This window comes from Sminthopsis crassicaudata, chromosome 3, assembly GCF_048593235.1.
Source record: "Sminthopsis crassicaudata isolate SCR6 chromosome 3, ASM4859323v1, whole genome shotgun sequence".
NCBI lineage: Eukaryota > Metazoa > Chordata > Mammalia > Dasyuromorphia > Dasyuridae > Sminthopsis > Sminthopsis crassicaudata.
In genome coordinates this window covers 608,643,331-608,660,485 of record NC_133619.1, presented here as the reverse complement: position 1 = coordinate 608,660,485, position 17,155 = coordinate 608,643,331, and the positions used below count along the sequence as shown (strand labels likewise).

At 42.7% G+C, this 17,155-nt stretch overlaps 1 protein-coding gene across 4 annotated transcripts in view; it reads left to right on the top strand.

Moving 5' to 3' along the window:
- Positions 1-7,620: 7,620 nt before the first annotated feature.
- Positions 7,621-17,155, top strand: part of EPHB2 (EPH receptor B2) — a 267,166-nt gene continuing 257,631 nt past the window's right edge. For 2 of the 4 annotated variants that reach the window (XM_074305915.1, XM_074305914.1), the window contains exon 1: positions 7,706-7,937. In XM_074305915.1, the coding sequence (XP_074162016.1) occupies positions 7,826-7,937 (112 nt within the window). In that variant the 5' untranslated portion in view covers positions 7,706-7,825. Of the gene's footprint in view, positions 7,938-17,155 lie in introns of all 4 variants that reach the window. The other 2 variants (XM_074305917.1, XM_074305913.1) reach the window with 2 other exon arrangements.

The following is a 17,155-nucleotide window of genomic DNA, read 5'->3' as shown; positions in this document are numbered from 1 at the left end:
TACAGAAATTTAAATGTATTTGCATGTAGGCTGAGAAGGAAGATTCCCAGAATGACTTTTCTCAGCTTAACCAATAGTAATAACCAAGACCCTGACAATTTTCCTGCAGAAGGATATGGGAGAACAGACATTGCATGCTCATTTGTCCTTAGAGGGCAAACTATGGACAATTATCATTAACACCAAATTCTTTGTGCAAAAGAAGGGGATTTAGAATTCCATCCAAAACAAGATTCTAGAGTCTACTCTTCTAGCCAGAGAAAAGAGATTCCCTGGTAGTATCTTGTGGGTAATCTGAATCAAGAATTTGGGAATTGAACCTTTTAGAGAAAGACAGGGATATCCCAGTGGAGCATGCTCCTTGGGATAAGAAGAGTTTTGCGCACATAGTTGGTTTGTAGCACTCTCCTTGGAGAATGAAGCCAATGAGTTATTCAGTATGAGTCTTATAGGAAGGGAATTGCTTGTTCAGCAAATCCAAAAGTATAATTACTTTCTAAACCACAGGATGATACTATGAGCCTAGGACTCTTTGGGGGATGGGGTAGGGAAGGACTTATAGAATGTCAAAAGATTTTCCCAATGGCAATCTCAAATTCTATTACCTTATGGGAGTTGGTGGGGGGGAGGGAGAGGGTGTGTGTGTGTGAATTAATGGTGTGCTTCAAGTGTTTACTGTATCTATTCATGCACTCCTATAATTCCTGTTTCTGTGTATGTTTTCTGTTCTCTGGTTGTCCTCTATCCATATGATTGCTATCCCAAGTACCTGTAAGGGAGCTGGAGACTCTGTCATCTACATTTTAGGAAATCTAGGCACTGAATTACCACAAGTATAGTTGGAGATTTTTCTGAAATCATCAAGAATAAACATTGATCTAGGTCAGCTTCAGATCTCGAAAGAACCCCGGGTCATATTGGTAAATGATTAGTTGTTGTCCTTCATTCTCAAAGAGGACATAATGACATTACAATGTTAAAGTAAAGTTACAATGTGTTTGACTGCTGATTGGACCAATATGAGCTTAGAATGTTCTACCATAGGCAGGCACAAATAGTCCATATGAACATTTGGCAGAGCTAGGACTGAGCAACTAGGCAATTAGCATCTAGGTCTACTGACTCACAGCCTAGTACACTAAAAAGTGAAGAGATGAAGGAAACGAAATTCAATGATGGTAAAATTGTGAAAAAAGTGGTGGATAAAAAAAAAGGCCCAGAAGCATCTATGTTGTATCACACAGTATTGCTCCAACTGGAATCGGGGTATGGAGGGAGCCAAAAAACATGATCTGGTGAAGCTGCCGTTTGGAAAATAATTTCATGATTGATTGGAAACTATTGCTAGGAGTCGTCTCATAGTATCTCCCTTCTTCATATTGTGACTTCTCATTATTATATGAAGACTGGGTGAAGGAGCTGAGTAGGCTGAACTTGAGGATGAGAAGACTCAGGAAGGAACATGATAGTTGTTTTCAAGTAGCTGAAGGCTTCCATATAAAGCAAAGACAAGACTATTTGGTTCCAGAGTACAGAACTAGAAGCAATGGCTAAAAATGGCAAAGAATTTGATTTAAGTCTGATAGCAGGAAAACTCTCTGAGGCTTAAGTGATCAAGGAAGAAGGGCCTGAACTTCCTAACAATGAGAACCAACCAAAAGTGAAGGATTCTTCTTTCTTGAAAGTTTTCAAGCATGGACTGATGATCACCAGCTAAGGCTATTAAAATAGAGTGTCTTTTCATGTATGGGTTGAATTCAATGTCTGCTTCTCAAACTCTGTGAAACTGGGTATGAAGCTTTTCTTTCCAGGATAGGAAAAAAAATCAAGAAATCATCCATAGCTGCTCCTTTGAACTGAGGGCTGATATTCTGATGTTGATTAACTTTCCAGATCATAAGATCACATTTTTTAAAATTAATTTTATAATTATAACTTTTTTTTGATAGTACATATGTACAGGTAAATTTTTTTTTTTTTACAACATCATCCCTTGTACTCCCTTCTGTTCAGAATTTTTCCCCTCCTTCCCTCCACCCCCTCCCCTAGATGGCAGGCATTCCCATACATATTAAATATCTTATAGTATATGCTTGGTACTATATATATGTGCAGAACCGAATTTTGTTGTTGTTGTTGTTGCAAAGGAAGAAATGTATTCGGAAGGTAAAAATAATCTGGAAAGAAAAACAAAAAACAAACAAACAAACAAAATGCTCACAGTTTACACTCATTTCCCAGTGTTCCTTTTTCTGGGTGTAGCTGATTCTGTCCATCATTGATCAATTGGAATTGGATTAGCTCTTCTCTAGGTTGAAGATATCCACTTTCATCAGAATACATCCTCATACAGTATCATTGTTGAAGTGTATAATGATCTCCTAGTTCTGCTCATTTCACTCAGCATCAGTTGATGTAAGTCTCTCCAAGTCTCTCTGTATTCCTCCTGTTGGTCATTTCTTACAGAACAATAATATTCCATAACCTTCATATACCATAATTTACCCACCATTCTCCAATTGATGGACATCTGTTCATTTTCCAGTTTCTAGCCACTACAAAAAGGGCTGCCACAAACATTTTATCACATACAGGTCCCTTTCCCTTCTTTAGTATTTCCTTGGGATATAAGCCCAGTAGTAGCACTGCTGGGTCAAAGGGTATGCACATTTTGATAACTTTTTGGGCATAATTCCAGATTGCTCTCCAGAATGGTTGGATTCTTTCACAACTCCACCAACAATGCATCAGTGTCCCAGTTTTCCCACAGTACCTACAACCTTCCATCATTATTTGTTCCTGTCATCTTAGCCAATCTGACAGGTGTGTAGTGGTATCTCAGAGTTGTCTTAATTTGCATTTATCTGATCAATAGTGATTTGGAACACTCTTTCATATGAGTGGAAATAGTTTTAATTTCATCATCTGAAAATTATCTGTTCATATTCTTTGACCATTTATCAATTGGAGAATGGCTTGATTTCTTATAAATTAGAGTCTTATAAAACAGAGTCAATTCTCTGTATATTTTGGAGATGAGGCCTTTATCAGAACCTTTACCTGTAAAAATGTTTTCCCAATTTGTTACTTCCCTTCTAATCTTGTTTGCATTAGTTTTGTTTGTGGAAAAACTTTTTTAATTTGATGTAATCAAAATTTTCTATTTTGTGATCAATAATCATCTCTAGTTCTCCTTTGGACACAAATTCTTTCCTCCTCCACAAGTCTGAGAGGTAAACTATCCTATGTTCCTCTAATTTATTTATGATTTTGTTCTTTATGCCTAAATCTTGGACCCATTTTGATCTTATCTTAGTATGTGATGTTAAATGTGGGTCCATGCCTAGTTTCTGCCATAAGATCACATATTTTGAGGTAGAAGGGAATTAAGAGAACTCTCATTTTACAGATGTGGAAACTGAGGCCCATAAATGCCCAAGGCCACATATTAAGTGGCAGCTAGATTTGAACTCAGATATCTTGATTTTTAATTCATTGCTCTTTCCTATTACATTCCTCATGGCATGGGAACTGACAGAGGTTAGAAATCTACTTTCTTGGTCTTCACTCCCTACAATAATAATCCACCCTATTAATAACAATTCACACAAAAAAGAAGAAGAAGAAGAAGAAAAGAAATTAGCAGCTTCTTTCTAGCCTTTAGAACAACAATTTTCAAAGCATAGTCTCCCATTTTCTGGGAGTTCCCTGGTTTTTGTTTGTTTGTTTTTGTTTTTGAAGGTATTTCTGGCAAAAAAACAAAACAAAACAAAAACTATCTTCATAATGATAATGTTATCTTCCCATTAAATGCTCCCTGTTTTTTCCAACTACATATCTAAGTTCAAGTTGTCTTCATATCCTTCATACCGAATGAATAAAAAGCATACATAAGAATCCAGATGCCTTCTATTATGCCAGACATTAAAGAGATTTGCAAAAATATATAAAACAATGCTATTCTTATTGTGAATATTTTTGTTTTGGAAAATAAAGTTATTTTTCATATCCAAAAAAAAAATTCACATTAAATAGTGCTTCAGACTTCACAATGTATGTTTCTTAGAAAACTTTCAAGAGATAAGCAGGAGAAACATAATTATCCTGTTTTACAGATGAGAAAACTGAGGTTCAGAGAATTATTATGACTTTCCCAAGACATAATAGTCATGGCTAATCAAGAGCAATTTGATTATTTGAATCTACTCCCTCTGGCCCCAAGCTGGTACCCTGCCTTCTAGAATGTCTGAGCTGGGAAGGACCATAGTAGTCCTGGAGTCTAAGCCACTTATTTTACTGATAAAGTCTTCTCTGATTACCTAAGCAACTTTCACGGCCAAGTCATCCCAGGCTTCAGAGATCTCTCTCAGTTCTCTCTCTGTCTCTCTCCCTTAAGCTCCCTAGAGAACTTGCTGCCTGTAGCATTAGACAGATATTTAACACATAGTGTCTGGTATTCAGTATGTGTCTGTTGTTCAATAATTTTTCAGTCAAGAAAAAAATCAGGAAATTAGTTCTTGTCCTTGACTTCAGAACACTCAAGTTAGTAAAAAATCTAGAGATATTTAGTCTGGAAAAGAAGACTTGGAGTATGCCTTCAAGTTTAAAGAAAAAAAGGAGAGAGAGTGAGAGAGAGACCTTCAGATGGGAGAGAGATTAGACCTATTTTGTTTGGCCCCAGAGAGCTCAAACTGGGAGCAATGAATCAAATTTGCAAAGCAAATTTAGGTTTGATGTAAAGAAAAACTTCCTCCTAGTTAGATGTATCCAAAAGTGTCATGGATTGTCATAGGATTCATCAATCAATCAACAAATATTTGTTGTGAGTCTTCCATGTGTCAAAAAGTATGCTAAGCCCTGGAGGTTCAAAGATGAAAGTGATACAGTCCCTGTTCTCACTCACCTTACATTCTAAAAAAGAGATACAGCCCATCTCTAACCATATACAGGTCATGGACAAAATGAATAAGAGGTCTTTTTTTGGGAGCAGGGCCCGAGCACCTGGAGGAATTAGGCGGGGTTCAGAAATGACTTCATGGAGAAAATGGCACTTGAAAGAATCTTGATCCAAGTGATTAAGTGAGTGTACTCCAGGGATGGGAAGTCAGAATAAAAACATCAAGGCAGGAGATGGGTTCTTTCTTATTAGAGGGATGCTCTAATCTTGTGCTACACATAGACCATTTTTATGTCCTCAGAAATTAGATAATAATCTGTTGTGTGTGTTTTATAGGGGGATTCTTGTTCAGTGAGACGACATGCCCACTGTGGTTCCTTCCAACTCATAAATTCTGTGATTCTGATCATGTGTATCTTTCTTTTGACAGGGCAGAATATAACCCACCCAAGCTCTTTCATACTGTAAGATTCTTGTTTATATCTTTCTTTCTATGCTCCAGAGAGATTCTGTCCCACAGAATGAAGACATTTTCCCTTTTCCTTAAATGGTTTATGAATACCAGTATAGCACTTAAGCTGTTGATTTGTTAGCCCTTATCCTTGCCCCATACCGATCTACCTCCTTTTGAGGAGGTTCATGTTCAGCTATGTCTTTTAAACTCCTTGTACACAAATCATACTTACCAACATGCTGCTGGCTATTGATAGCCACCATTCTTTCCTCCATTGTACTAGGGTCACCTACAATTAATAATCCTTCTGACATCATGGTGCTTCAAGAATCACAATATCACTAGGAAAAACGTCAGCTTTAGAAGGAAAGCTTCAGCAGCAGAGAGCAATGTAGCACTGAAAGTGCAGCATAGTTCTCCCAAAACAACTTTAATCTGCTCTTCTCTTTTTAGTCTACCCCAGCCTAAATCATTGTTGGTCTGCAGTCTCTGTTCAAGAATATGTATTAATGGCAGGATCAATGAGCTCTCAAAGAGCACAAAATAATCTTCATCCACTTGGTTCTCACATGTGGATTGTTAGTCTGAATTTATCTTTGTGGGGAAAGCACTAGTTCTTGGCTACTAAAATAGTCTTTCTCCTGATTCTTCTTTGCTTCTATGGAATTCTAATTTGTATCATCATTCATTTATGTGGGAGCTATATTGCCTTAGCAGACTGCAAGCTTCTTGAGACTAGGTATGCTATTGTTTTTCATCTTCAAATTCTAGCTGAGCATAATACATAATACATAATATATAATATATAATATATAATGCTTTAATACAATTTTGTTGAAGTCTCAACAAGACTGTGAGCTCCTGGAGAGAAGCAGGGCTTGTTCCTTAGACCTCAGTGTCCCCCATAGAGGGAGCACAGAACTTTGTACAACTAAGATTCTCCCTAAACAAAAAACTTTCCTGTCCTCTCCGTGTAGAGTATAAGCGTCTTGAGGACAAGAAATATTTTCATGTTTATCTTTGTATCTACAACTCCTACTAGTTCCTGGGCTATAATAGTCTATAAATGGTTTGTTTGTTTTTTTTAATTGTATTGAATTATGCTATTTGAACGAATGGTGAAATCAGTCAGAGGTAGGGGATTGGCTGCGAAGGGTGTGCCCCATTAAAAGAAACCCCCCAAAACTCAAAAATTCCGATTTAGCCCAGGAATCTAGGCCTGATACAAAAGGAAAGCTCTCTCTCCCCCCCACCCCCAAACCTGGTCTATCTCGCGGTGTCCAGCTAGCTGGACAAAAACTCACTGCACTAACAACTTGGGGGCGGGGGAGTGTAAAAAGGTGGGGTTACAAAGAAGGAGGTTCGTTGTGTAATTCGAGGCACACCTGCATAGGGGGACCCGAGGAGTCAGGGTCGGGGAGGGAGTTGGCGGAGAAGGGCGCCGGCTCTCGCGAACAACGGGGGCGTGGTATCAGGCCCCGAGCCTGCAGCCTCCCAGGGCTGGTCCCACCCCCGAGCAGAGTGGAGTGGGGGGGACCCCCATTCTCCCAGCCCCTCCCTCCAGGGGAGTGGGGGGAAATGCACGCTGCTCTTTCTCTCCCTCCCTTGCCCCCAGCGGAGCTCAGCGCCTCGGGAGCCCAGCCCTGGCGGGCGGGAGAGCTGCGGGTTTTGTCTGCTTGCTGCCTTTTTTTTTTTTTTTTTTTCTTTCCCTTTCACTGCGGTTTGGCCCCTCCTGGGGCTGCAGGCACCCGAGGCGGGCGGGGGTCTGGCTGCCCTCCCCCCCTCCAGCCCCCAGAGTCCTGGTGCGGGTAGGGCCCGTCCGCCCCAGCCTCAGCGGCAGCAGCCTCAGCAGCCCCTTCCTCTGTCCCCAGCGCCCCACCACCACCCAGTCCTCTCTTCCCCTCCCCTCCCTCCCCTCCCCCTGGTCCCCTCTCCCTGTCCCTGTCAGCAGCGCCAGACGCTCCTCGGCTTTGCAGCATTCACTACAAACTGAGAAACGCTCGGGCTGAAATCACTGCTTTATCTGGATGATGGACAGCTCTGGGAGAGACCACTGCTCCGCGGGGGGAGCGCCCTGCCTCCCTCGCCGTCGCCCGCACGCCGGCTCGCCTCGGCGCCCGGCCTCCTCATAGGCTGCCCCGACGCCGCCCCGTCGTCGGCCCACTGGAGCGGCTCGCCCCCCTCTTGGGGTCCCCAGCGCGCGGGGCTGGGCTCGGCGGAGCCCCCCTCCTTACCCCCCTCTCCCCCCGCCCCCCCCGCACGGCCGTGCAGGTGGATCGTTCCCAGCGTTGGCTCGTCTCGGGCTCTTTTCTCCCCATTCTGGATGGCTCATTCTGCTGGAAGCGCGGTCCTGCGTCTGCCTCTCCGCGCCCCCCGGCCCCCCCAGCCAGCAGCCCTTACCTTCGCCCGCCCGGCCCCATGGCTCACCGGCCCTGCTCCCCTTAACGCGCCCCGGGCCAGCGCCGAGCCACACAATGGATCGGCTGTGGGGTCGGTGCACGCCGCTGCCGCTGCCGCTGCCGCCGCCGCCGCTGCTGTTGCTGCTGCTGCCGCCGCTGCTGCTGCCCCTGGTCTCTGCTGTGGAAGGTAAGTGCGATGGGGGAGGGGGAGGAGAGGCGAGGGGAGGGCGGCCGGGGGACCCGGGGCCCGGGGCCAAACCTGCGCCCCCCACCTCCCTCTCTCACCCCCTCCCCATGCGTCTTCCTGCGAAGTTTGCTTAGGGGCAAACTGTCTCCTCCGGGCCGGGGCAGGTGGCAATGTATTGGGGAGGTGTGTCTGGAGTTGAGCCTCCTCTCCCGAAGGCGGTGGAGAGGAAAGGAGAGGGTGGCTGAATGTGTGTGTGTGAGTATGTGTGTGTGTGTGTGTGTGTGTGTGTGTGAGTGTGAGTGTGTGTGTGTGTGAGTGTGTGTGTGTGTGTGTGTGAGAGAGAGAGAGAGAGGGAGTGTGTGTGTGTGTGTGTGTGTGTGTGTGTGTGTGTGTGTGTGTGTGTGTGTAAGGAGGCGGGGGGGGGGGGAGCAGGAGGACACTGGAGGCTCTGATTGACTGTACCAGAAGGGAGGAGAAGGGACCATCTTGCCAAAGCTTTGTAGCTTGGCCAGCTCCTCGGAGCGCTAGGCTAGAGCGAGGGCCGGGGCTTTGGGGAGGGGGGGAGGGATAACGTTCCCGGCACTCTAGGGGGAGAGCCGCCCGCGCCCGGCTTCCTCCGTGGGCAAGCCGGGGTGAGGTGGGAGGAGAACTGGGAGCAGATGCCCAGAGCAAATTCGAGGCTCCCGGAACTGCTTGGTAGGTGGAAGGAAAGTTTGGTGGCCGAGAAAGTGCTTAATAGAAGACTATCCCTGAGAATAAGCCCGGGGGCCCTGGTACCAGGAAAGATATCCTAAACAAATAAGGAAGAAGCCTTGAAGGTGGCCGAAGCTGCTTGTATTTGTAACTGGAACCCCCAGGACCAGTCCGTTCAGAATCCGACGCTCACCGAGCTGGAAGGGGCCTTAGAATGTGGGAGCTGGGAGGGACCTTAGAACACAAAATATTAGTCCTGAAAACGTTCTTCGAACACAGAATGTTTGCTTGAGCTTAGAGGGATCTCAGACTTAGACTATTCCGGCTGAGGGTATTAAAACTGGAAGGCACCTCTTTGAGTTCGACCTCCTCTTGTGAGTGTGCTGATTGCCACGGGCTAGGCTTTACAATAGGACCCTCCGGGCGTCCTGTTTTGGAACCCTGCTTCGGAAAGATGGATTCGTGAGACTCTCTCAGTCTTGAAGTCTCACTGGGTGTTAGGCTCCAGACCCTCCCTCCCATCTTCCCAGGGTCCAACTGGCAGAAAAACTCCCTATCATGATGGAGGCCCATGAAACTCACAGCTGCCATCATGTCCTACTGGGCAGTGCCTGCCCCCCTCCCTTCTCCAGGCAGAGGGGAGCTCTTCTTGGGTTTTCCTCAAAGCATCCCTGCCAGGTCAGCACTCATGACCTGAAAGATGTGGTGATCAGCCACCGGAATTGCCCCCTGGATACCGGGTGTTAATCCCAAATAGAAAGTGGGAGAAGGCAGGTCTGTCAGAGTCCGAGGGGCATAACGGGATACCTAGGGATGGGGCCTCTACTGAATCTTCATCTCCTGTAGACCAGGACCCTCCCCATCCCAGTTGTGCCTCACAGGCTTATGGCAGGGTGACCCCTCCTCTTTTTTTTCTATCAACAAATGCTGTTTCAACCATTAAACTGAGTCGCTGCCTCTGAAAAGAGAAAGATTGGGCTTTTCTGTCATGACTTCAATTTCTTCCTACTTAATGAGAGCTTAGGGGCTAGTAGAGGATTTGGGAAACTTTCCCTGGATGGCTGCCAGTGGAATCCACAGCCGAGACCAAGGACCCAGGACCAAGAGAGTCCATCCTGTCTGCTAGGAGCAGGCCTGCTGCTTGGCGGTTTCCCATTGCTGGGCTGATGGGGTATTAGGAGGCCACTGGATCTGGGTGTGGAGGTTTAGACCAAGGCCAGGCTGCTGGGTTTCTCCAGAATGGGGATGAGGTACCACTTATTAACTCGGGCTTTGGGGAAATGACTCATGGATTGGCCTGCTATAGGTTATGCTGTTTACGGTATTATAGAAGTTTGGCATAAATATTGCTATTTATGTTAGAGTAAGCAGAGCTGGAGGGGAGGAAAATTGGCCACTACGATAGCAGTCCGGGTATGTTTTTAATTATGACAGGGTGGATGGTCACGGTTGTCCATCTATCTGTCCGTCTGTGTCAGCAGCAGCTCAGAGGGTAGCTGGGGTGCTTAAATATGGCAAGCAGTAGCCTGGGTGGGCCAGGCCCTACAGAGGGGTGGGCACAGTGCCCACTGGAAGATAGGAATTAAAAATGGAAAATACAAAGTTCGTCTAGTCTATCTCTCTGAAATACATGATTTTGTATGGATGAGAAAACTGAGGTTCTGGAAAGTGACTTACCTTGTCCAAAGATTCATAAAATAGGGAGAGGAAGCTGAGGGATAGGAATAAACATTTATTAAGCACCTTTGTGTACCAGGTACTATGCCAAGCACTTTATCAATGTTATCTCAATTGATCCTAGGTCATGGAACTAAAGCATCAGGGTTGGAAAGATTCTTAGATGCCATTTAATCTAATCTTTTCTTTTTATAGATAAGAAATCTGAGGCTGAAAAAGTAAAGTGACTTGCCTAGGATTATACTGATAGTAAGTGTTTAAGACTAGATATACTTGAGGATAGTATCTAAGGCAAGTTTCACTTATAATTAGTATCTAAAGCAGATTACACTTACAGTTAGTGTTTAAGGCAAGTTATAGTTACTATCTAAGGCAGGTTACACTTATAGTTAGTAAGTATCTAAGTTAAGTTACAATTATAGTTAGTGTCTAAGGCAGGTTACACTTACAATTAGTAAGTATCTAAGTTAAGTTACAATTATAGTTAGTATCTAAGACAAGTTACACGTATAGTTAGTAAGTGTCTGAGAAAGTTTATATTTATAGTTAGTGTCTACTATGTATTCAAATCCAAGCCTCCCTGCTCCAAGTCCAGGGTTATGTCTTCTAAAGTTGTAAACTCAGGTTCCCTATCAATTGCTTTTTCTCCAATGCTGTCTTTGTATAATAACAATTCCCACTTTCATAGAACTTAAATGATTTGAATAGTGTTTCCACATTTATGGAGGATTTGAACTCAGGTTCTGTTCCAAACCCAGTGCTTTTTATTTTATCCATACAGCAGCTTCTTGTCTGGAGAGAGGAGCAGATGACACTGAATCTATAGGGAGCATCCCTCTTGCCATCTGGTCTCAGGCTCCTTTCTGTTTCTTTCCCTACAAACATTTAAGAGTTGAGTCTGTTAGTGGAAAATAGAGCTTAAAAGTGAGGAGGGAGAGAAGAGGCAACAATAGAGCAGTAGAAAGAATACCTCGGAGACCTGTGTTCTAGTCTTGCTTTTTTTGATTGTTTTCTTTACTATCTCAGCCAAATCATTCCTATCTGGGCCTCAGTTTTATCCTCTGCAAAAATGGGGTGAATAATACCTTTCTTGTCATCAACGTAATTTGTATTTTATGGGAAGAAGGTGGGCATGTACTAGATCTAGCCCCTCCAGCAAAGATACTCATAACATTTTCAACATGAACATTTATAACTTAAAAATCAACAAACGTTACAAAACAGGGCTTGGTTTGTTGTTTTGATGATTGTCTAAACTTAAGAAAGTGGTGGAGAAAATATTACAAATGAAAATTAAACTTAACAATATGATGAGTAAAAATTTCCCCCACCCCCTAAAAATTGGTTATTGAACATTTACCAACACAGCCTTGTCCCCTACACATACTTTGTGTTCCGACCAAACTGCCTTATTGGTATTCTACCTCTCACCTCTGAAACTTTGCCAGGCAGGTACTTCCTCCCCAGAGCTTCATTTTAGACTTAGCTCAGGTACCACTTCCTACCCAGAGTCTTAAAATTTTAAAGTGTATAGTTACATGTTTTTTTTTTTTTTTCTGGAAGTGGGGGAAGAGATGCAGTTATTAAACATTTCCCAGCATATCTTTGGAAAAAAGACTCTCCCCTACCCTCTTTGGTAAACTGTTTGTTATTTTTGAGTTGGAGATCTGTGTCCTAGGAAGGTTTGGGACTTATCTGAAATGTAGCTCTGTGCACTTGATGGGTCTCTGAGCCACAGCTTTCAGGATGGACCCTAAGTGGAAGCTGGGGTCATTTGGTCCTCCTGCTGCACTTAGACATAATTGGCCAGAGAAACCTCTCTGGTTTGTCCTTATCTCCTCCTCTCTGGTATCAGCTATTTGTGTCCTTATCCAGCTTTCCCTCCTCCCCCATACCCTATATAAAGTCCTTCAAAGCCAGGTCTTTGTCTCTCAGGGTTTCTTTCCAGTGGTAGGCACAGTGCTTCTCACATAGTAGGTGTTTATTTTACTGAATTGCCCTATTTTTAGCACTCACTCTGCTCATAAGATTCATAGGCTAGAGGATGTAGTGATTCTAGCATATAGAATGTTAAAATTCTGGCAGTCTGAACTGGGAGGGCCCCTTAGGACACAGAATTTCAGAGCTGGGAGGGCCCTTAGAGCACTGAATATCAGAGTAGGGAGGAGCCTTAGACCCACTGATTTTTGGATCTGAGAGAGTCCTTAGAACAGAGAATGTCAGAGCTGGGAGTGCCCATAAAACACAGGATTTTAGAACTGGAGAGAGCCTTAGATAGCTTAGAGACCATCTCACCCCCCCCCCCTTGCCCCCTATTTTCCAGATGAGGAAACTTTGATTCAGAGAAGAAATTTCCCTGAGGTTCTAGAGTCTATTAGTACTAGAGATGAGATTCAAATTCAGGTCACTTGTCTCGCACACTGGTGTTCTTTCCATGATGCTGTACTACCTTGGATGATGTCAAGCAAATTTCTTGGAAGATCTGGCTTCCAGTTTGTTGTGATGATGGGCTTGATGTTTTTATTGCTGTTGAATCATTTCCACTATTTCTGACTCTTAGTGATTTCATTGGGGTTTGTTTCTTTGTTTGCAGAGATATTGGAGTAGTTGGCCATTTCTCCAGCTCATTTTACAGATGAGGAAACTGAGGCAACCAGAGTGAAGTGACTTGCCTAGGGTCACTCAGCTAGGAAGTCTCTGAGGCTAGATTTGAACTCAAATCTTCCTGATTCCAGACTGGGAGCTTTATCCATTGCTTCACCTAAATTTGGTGTGGCTTGTCCCAATTTTCAAGATTTTGAAGCTCGGGAGAGAGGGACTAGTCCCATCAGTGTAATCTTGGAAAAGAAAAGCTAGGAACAATTTAAGGAGTCCTCCAGTAGGGTTAAACCCCCTTTTGTGGCATGAATTCATGAAATGGTCTTACTAGGTTGAAAACTGACAAAAATCCTGTGCTGTTCTATTCATCTTCTGTGGGGGGGAGGGGGGGGAGAGAAGGAAAGAGAGAGAGGAAGAGATATATAGAGAAAGACAGAAGAGAGACAGAGAAGGAGAGGGGGGGGACAGAGATAGAGGTGGAGGGACAGAAAGAGACAGAGATACACAGAGTGAGACAGAAAGAGATGAGAAGGGGGAGGGGATGGAGGAAAAGGGAGACAGAGACAGAAGAAAGGGAAGTAAAGGGAAGATAAAAAGAGAGGAAAGAAAGATAATGAACATGCTTGGAGGAAATGGAGCAGATTTTACTTGTTCTTTCAACAAGTGGTTTTTTTTTTTTTAATATATTTTTTTTATTTTTTGAGGCTGGGGTTAAGTGACTTGCCCAGGGTCACACAGCTAGGAAGTGTTAAGTGTCTGAGACCAGATTTGAACTCGGGTCCTCCTGAATTCAAGGCTGGTGTTCTATCCACTGTGCCACCTAGCTGCCCCTTCAACAAGTGTTTATTGAATGAGATACATAACCCTGTTCATAGCATTATATACAGTGTCTTAAAAGTTTCAAAGCTTAAAAATTACACTATGACTTTTGGGACCCCCCATACTATATAGGTCTCAAAGAGTTGTCTGAAGTTCAGAGGGGTTGGATAGTAAATCAGAGATCAGAAGAATGGAATGCTGGACTTAGAGACAAAAAAGCCTGGTTTCATATCTCAACATATTAGGGATATAAATAATGATAACCCATACTTAAATAGCACTTTACTTACAAGCACTTTGCTTACCACAAAGTAAAGCAGGTAATCCACTTATGTAAATAGCTGTAGGCCCCACACCAGCTAGAATATAAGTTCTCAGAGGGCAAAGATTATTTCATTATTTTATTTTAATTAATTAATTAATTAATTAATTTTGTTTATTTTATTGTTTTTCCATCTACCTAGTGCAAAACCCAACACATTAAGCAACTACTAAATCCTAGTGAGTTAAATGTTTGATAAATGTTTATCAAATTGAACTATCCCTATTTTATAGGTGGGAAACAAAAAAAATTATCAAGCACCTACTATGCGTTTTTGTTCTGTCTAGTTGTTTCTCAATCATGTCCTACTCTTTGTGACCCTATTTGGGGTTTTCTTGGCAGAGATACTGAAATAGTTTGCCATTTCCTTCTGCAGCTTATTTTACAGATAAGGAAACTGAGGCAAATTGAATGGTCAAGGGATTTGCCCACTGGCCCAAAGCTATTGTGTCAAAAACCAGATTTGAACTCAGGTTTTCCAGATTTCTAGGCCCAGCACTCTTACCGTGTGTTAAGGAAAGCTAGTTAATATTTATATAGCACAAGTTGCTCTTCCATGTGCAACTTGCCTAACTTTGGGCCAGTCATTTAATTTAGATAGCACAATAAATAGAGTGTTGGACTTAGAGTCAGGAGTCCCCCCTAAGTAAGTTTAAATCCTGCCTTAGATACTTACTAACCGGGCAAATCACTTATTCTCTCTCTTCCTCAGTTTCTATATCTATAAAATGGGGATAATAATAGCTTCTCCTCCCAGTCTTGTTGTGATGGTCAATTAAGATACAATTTGCAAAGTGCCTTGCAAACTTTAAAGTAGTATATAAATGGTAGCTATTACTAATAACCCCCCCCCCCCTCCAGCCTCAGTTGCTTGAGCTATAAAAAGGCCTCTTGATCCATGGTCATACCAGGCTCTTATTAAAGCTTAGCTTGTCAGATAGCCAGTACAAATGGAGTTAATGCCCTGTTCTACGTGAACAAAGTAAAGCTCAGGTGGAACTGGTCACACAGCTAATGAGCATCAATATTGGAAGTGAAATTCTACGCCATGTCTCCAATGAGTTCAGCCCCAACATTTTTTTCTGTTATCTCTTGTGACTAGAATCTCTTTGTTATTTAGGGTCAGAAGTGTCAGGAGCCCTGAATGCAAGCCTAGAATCCTTCCCTTCTGCCAAAGAATTAGCCAAAGTTCTCCACCCTTGAGGTCTACTTAGAGAGAGGGAGGCCTTTGTGATAATATGCTTGCACTGTAAGCTATAGGTAAGGGCAGCCCATGCAAAACATTCTGGGAAAGTACTCATATGTCAATCATGTGATTTTGGAGGAAGATAGAGATGGCAAGTAGAATAGAATCCAGGTTGACTTCCTGGAGGAGGTGGCACATAAGTTGAATGACACAGAATAGATCAAATTTCATTTGGAGAGATGGATTGTTGGGGAGTCTGCTAAGACAGGCAAAGTTGGGATCTAGAAAAATTCAGCTGACAAGAAGAATCCTAACCACCCTGATTTATGCAGCAAGTTATAATTTGCAAAAGACTTTGCATGTATAACTTCATTTAGTCCTTATGAACAGCCCATGAGTTTCTACAATACAATACAAATTTTATTACCCTTGTCACTAGTATGAATGGGGGACCTTTCACCCCATTGTCTTCTAATGGAACCATCTTCTCCCTCTATAAAGTGGTTTAATTGCCTTTTTTATTTTTATTTTTTTTAGTCAGAAGCTCAAGCCAGTATCCCACCATTCCACAGGAAGGAATCATCTGGTCAGAATTGCATAGATCAGAGATGAACCTGGTCCTGTGTGACTGGGGTGTGCATGCATCCAATTGTATGGATATGTATGTATTTATATGCACACCTGAACATTTGATATGTATTTATTTACATGTACATATTCCACAGTGGAGTGTACACCCAGCTTCTTGGAGAATGCCTCAGTCCACCAAGCATGGGCATAGTGTGAAGTGGTTAGAGATGGAATATCCTCCATCACACCTCTTCTTTCTCCATTTTACCACTTCAAGATTACACAGCAAGCCAGTGACAGAGCTGAGATTTGAATTCTGGTCTCTTGCCACCATATCCAGTAATCTTCCACAATACTCTGCTATATTGATTACATCCAGTTCTTCCTCTTCTTTGTACATAGTTCTTCACATGTTGTCTCCCCATTAGACTACAAGCTCCTTGAAAACAAGAATGATCTTTTGCCTATCTTTGAATCCCCTATGTTTAGCACAGGGTTTGGTGCCTATGTACTTAATACTTAAAGAATGACTGAGAATAAGTGATATGCCTTTTGTGAATAATCTCTGATTCATCATCTCCTTTCCCTGTCTAAAGATATATAGTAATAATTGACATTTCTAGCATGTTTTAATATTTCCAAAGTACTTTGCTCGAATTATTCCTGCTTCATTCTTTGTCCCATCATCTTTTATCTTCTCTATATCTCCTAGTACAAATATTACCATCCCCACTTTCTAAAGGGGAAAACTGAGGTTCAGAAAAGAGAAATTACTCACTTAGAGTCCCACACTTTTTGGAATTCACATTTGAACCCAGAACTTTTAATTTCAAATCCTTTGTTCTTTCTACCATTATGGACTAGGCCAGGCTAGCTGCTGCTCCCCTGGTAGAGAATCTTTCCCAATTTTATCTCCCATAATCTAGCAAAGCATTCAACCACCAGGAAGAATTGGGGCTACATTTCCTCTTGTTCCTAGTTTCTCCTCTTCCCATCCTACCCCTCCACTAAATTTGGGGCCAGCCCCATGATTAGCCAAAGCAGGCCAAAAGCATTGATTACAAGGCTTCATTAATTTAGAAAATAGCCTGAGAGCAGTTTCTGGTACTGGAGGAAGGAATCATCTGGTCAGAATTGCATAGATCAGAGATAAACCTGTCCTGTGTGACTGGAGTGTGCATGTGTCCAATTGTATGGATATTCATGTATTTATATGCACACTTGACCATTTGATATGTATTTATTTACATGTACATTTACAACACACATGCTTATGTGTACACAAACTGCTCACTACATTTTCAAATAACATATTCATGCACATACTGTGCATATATGTCTACACATACACAT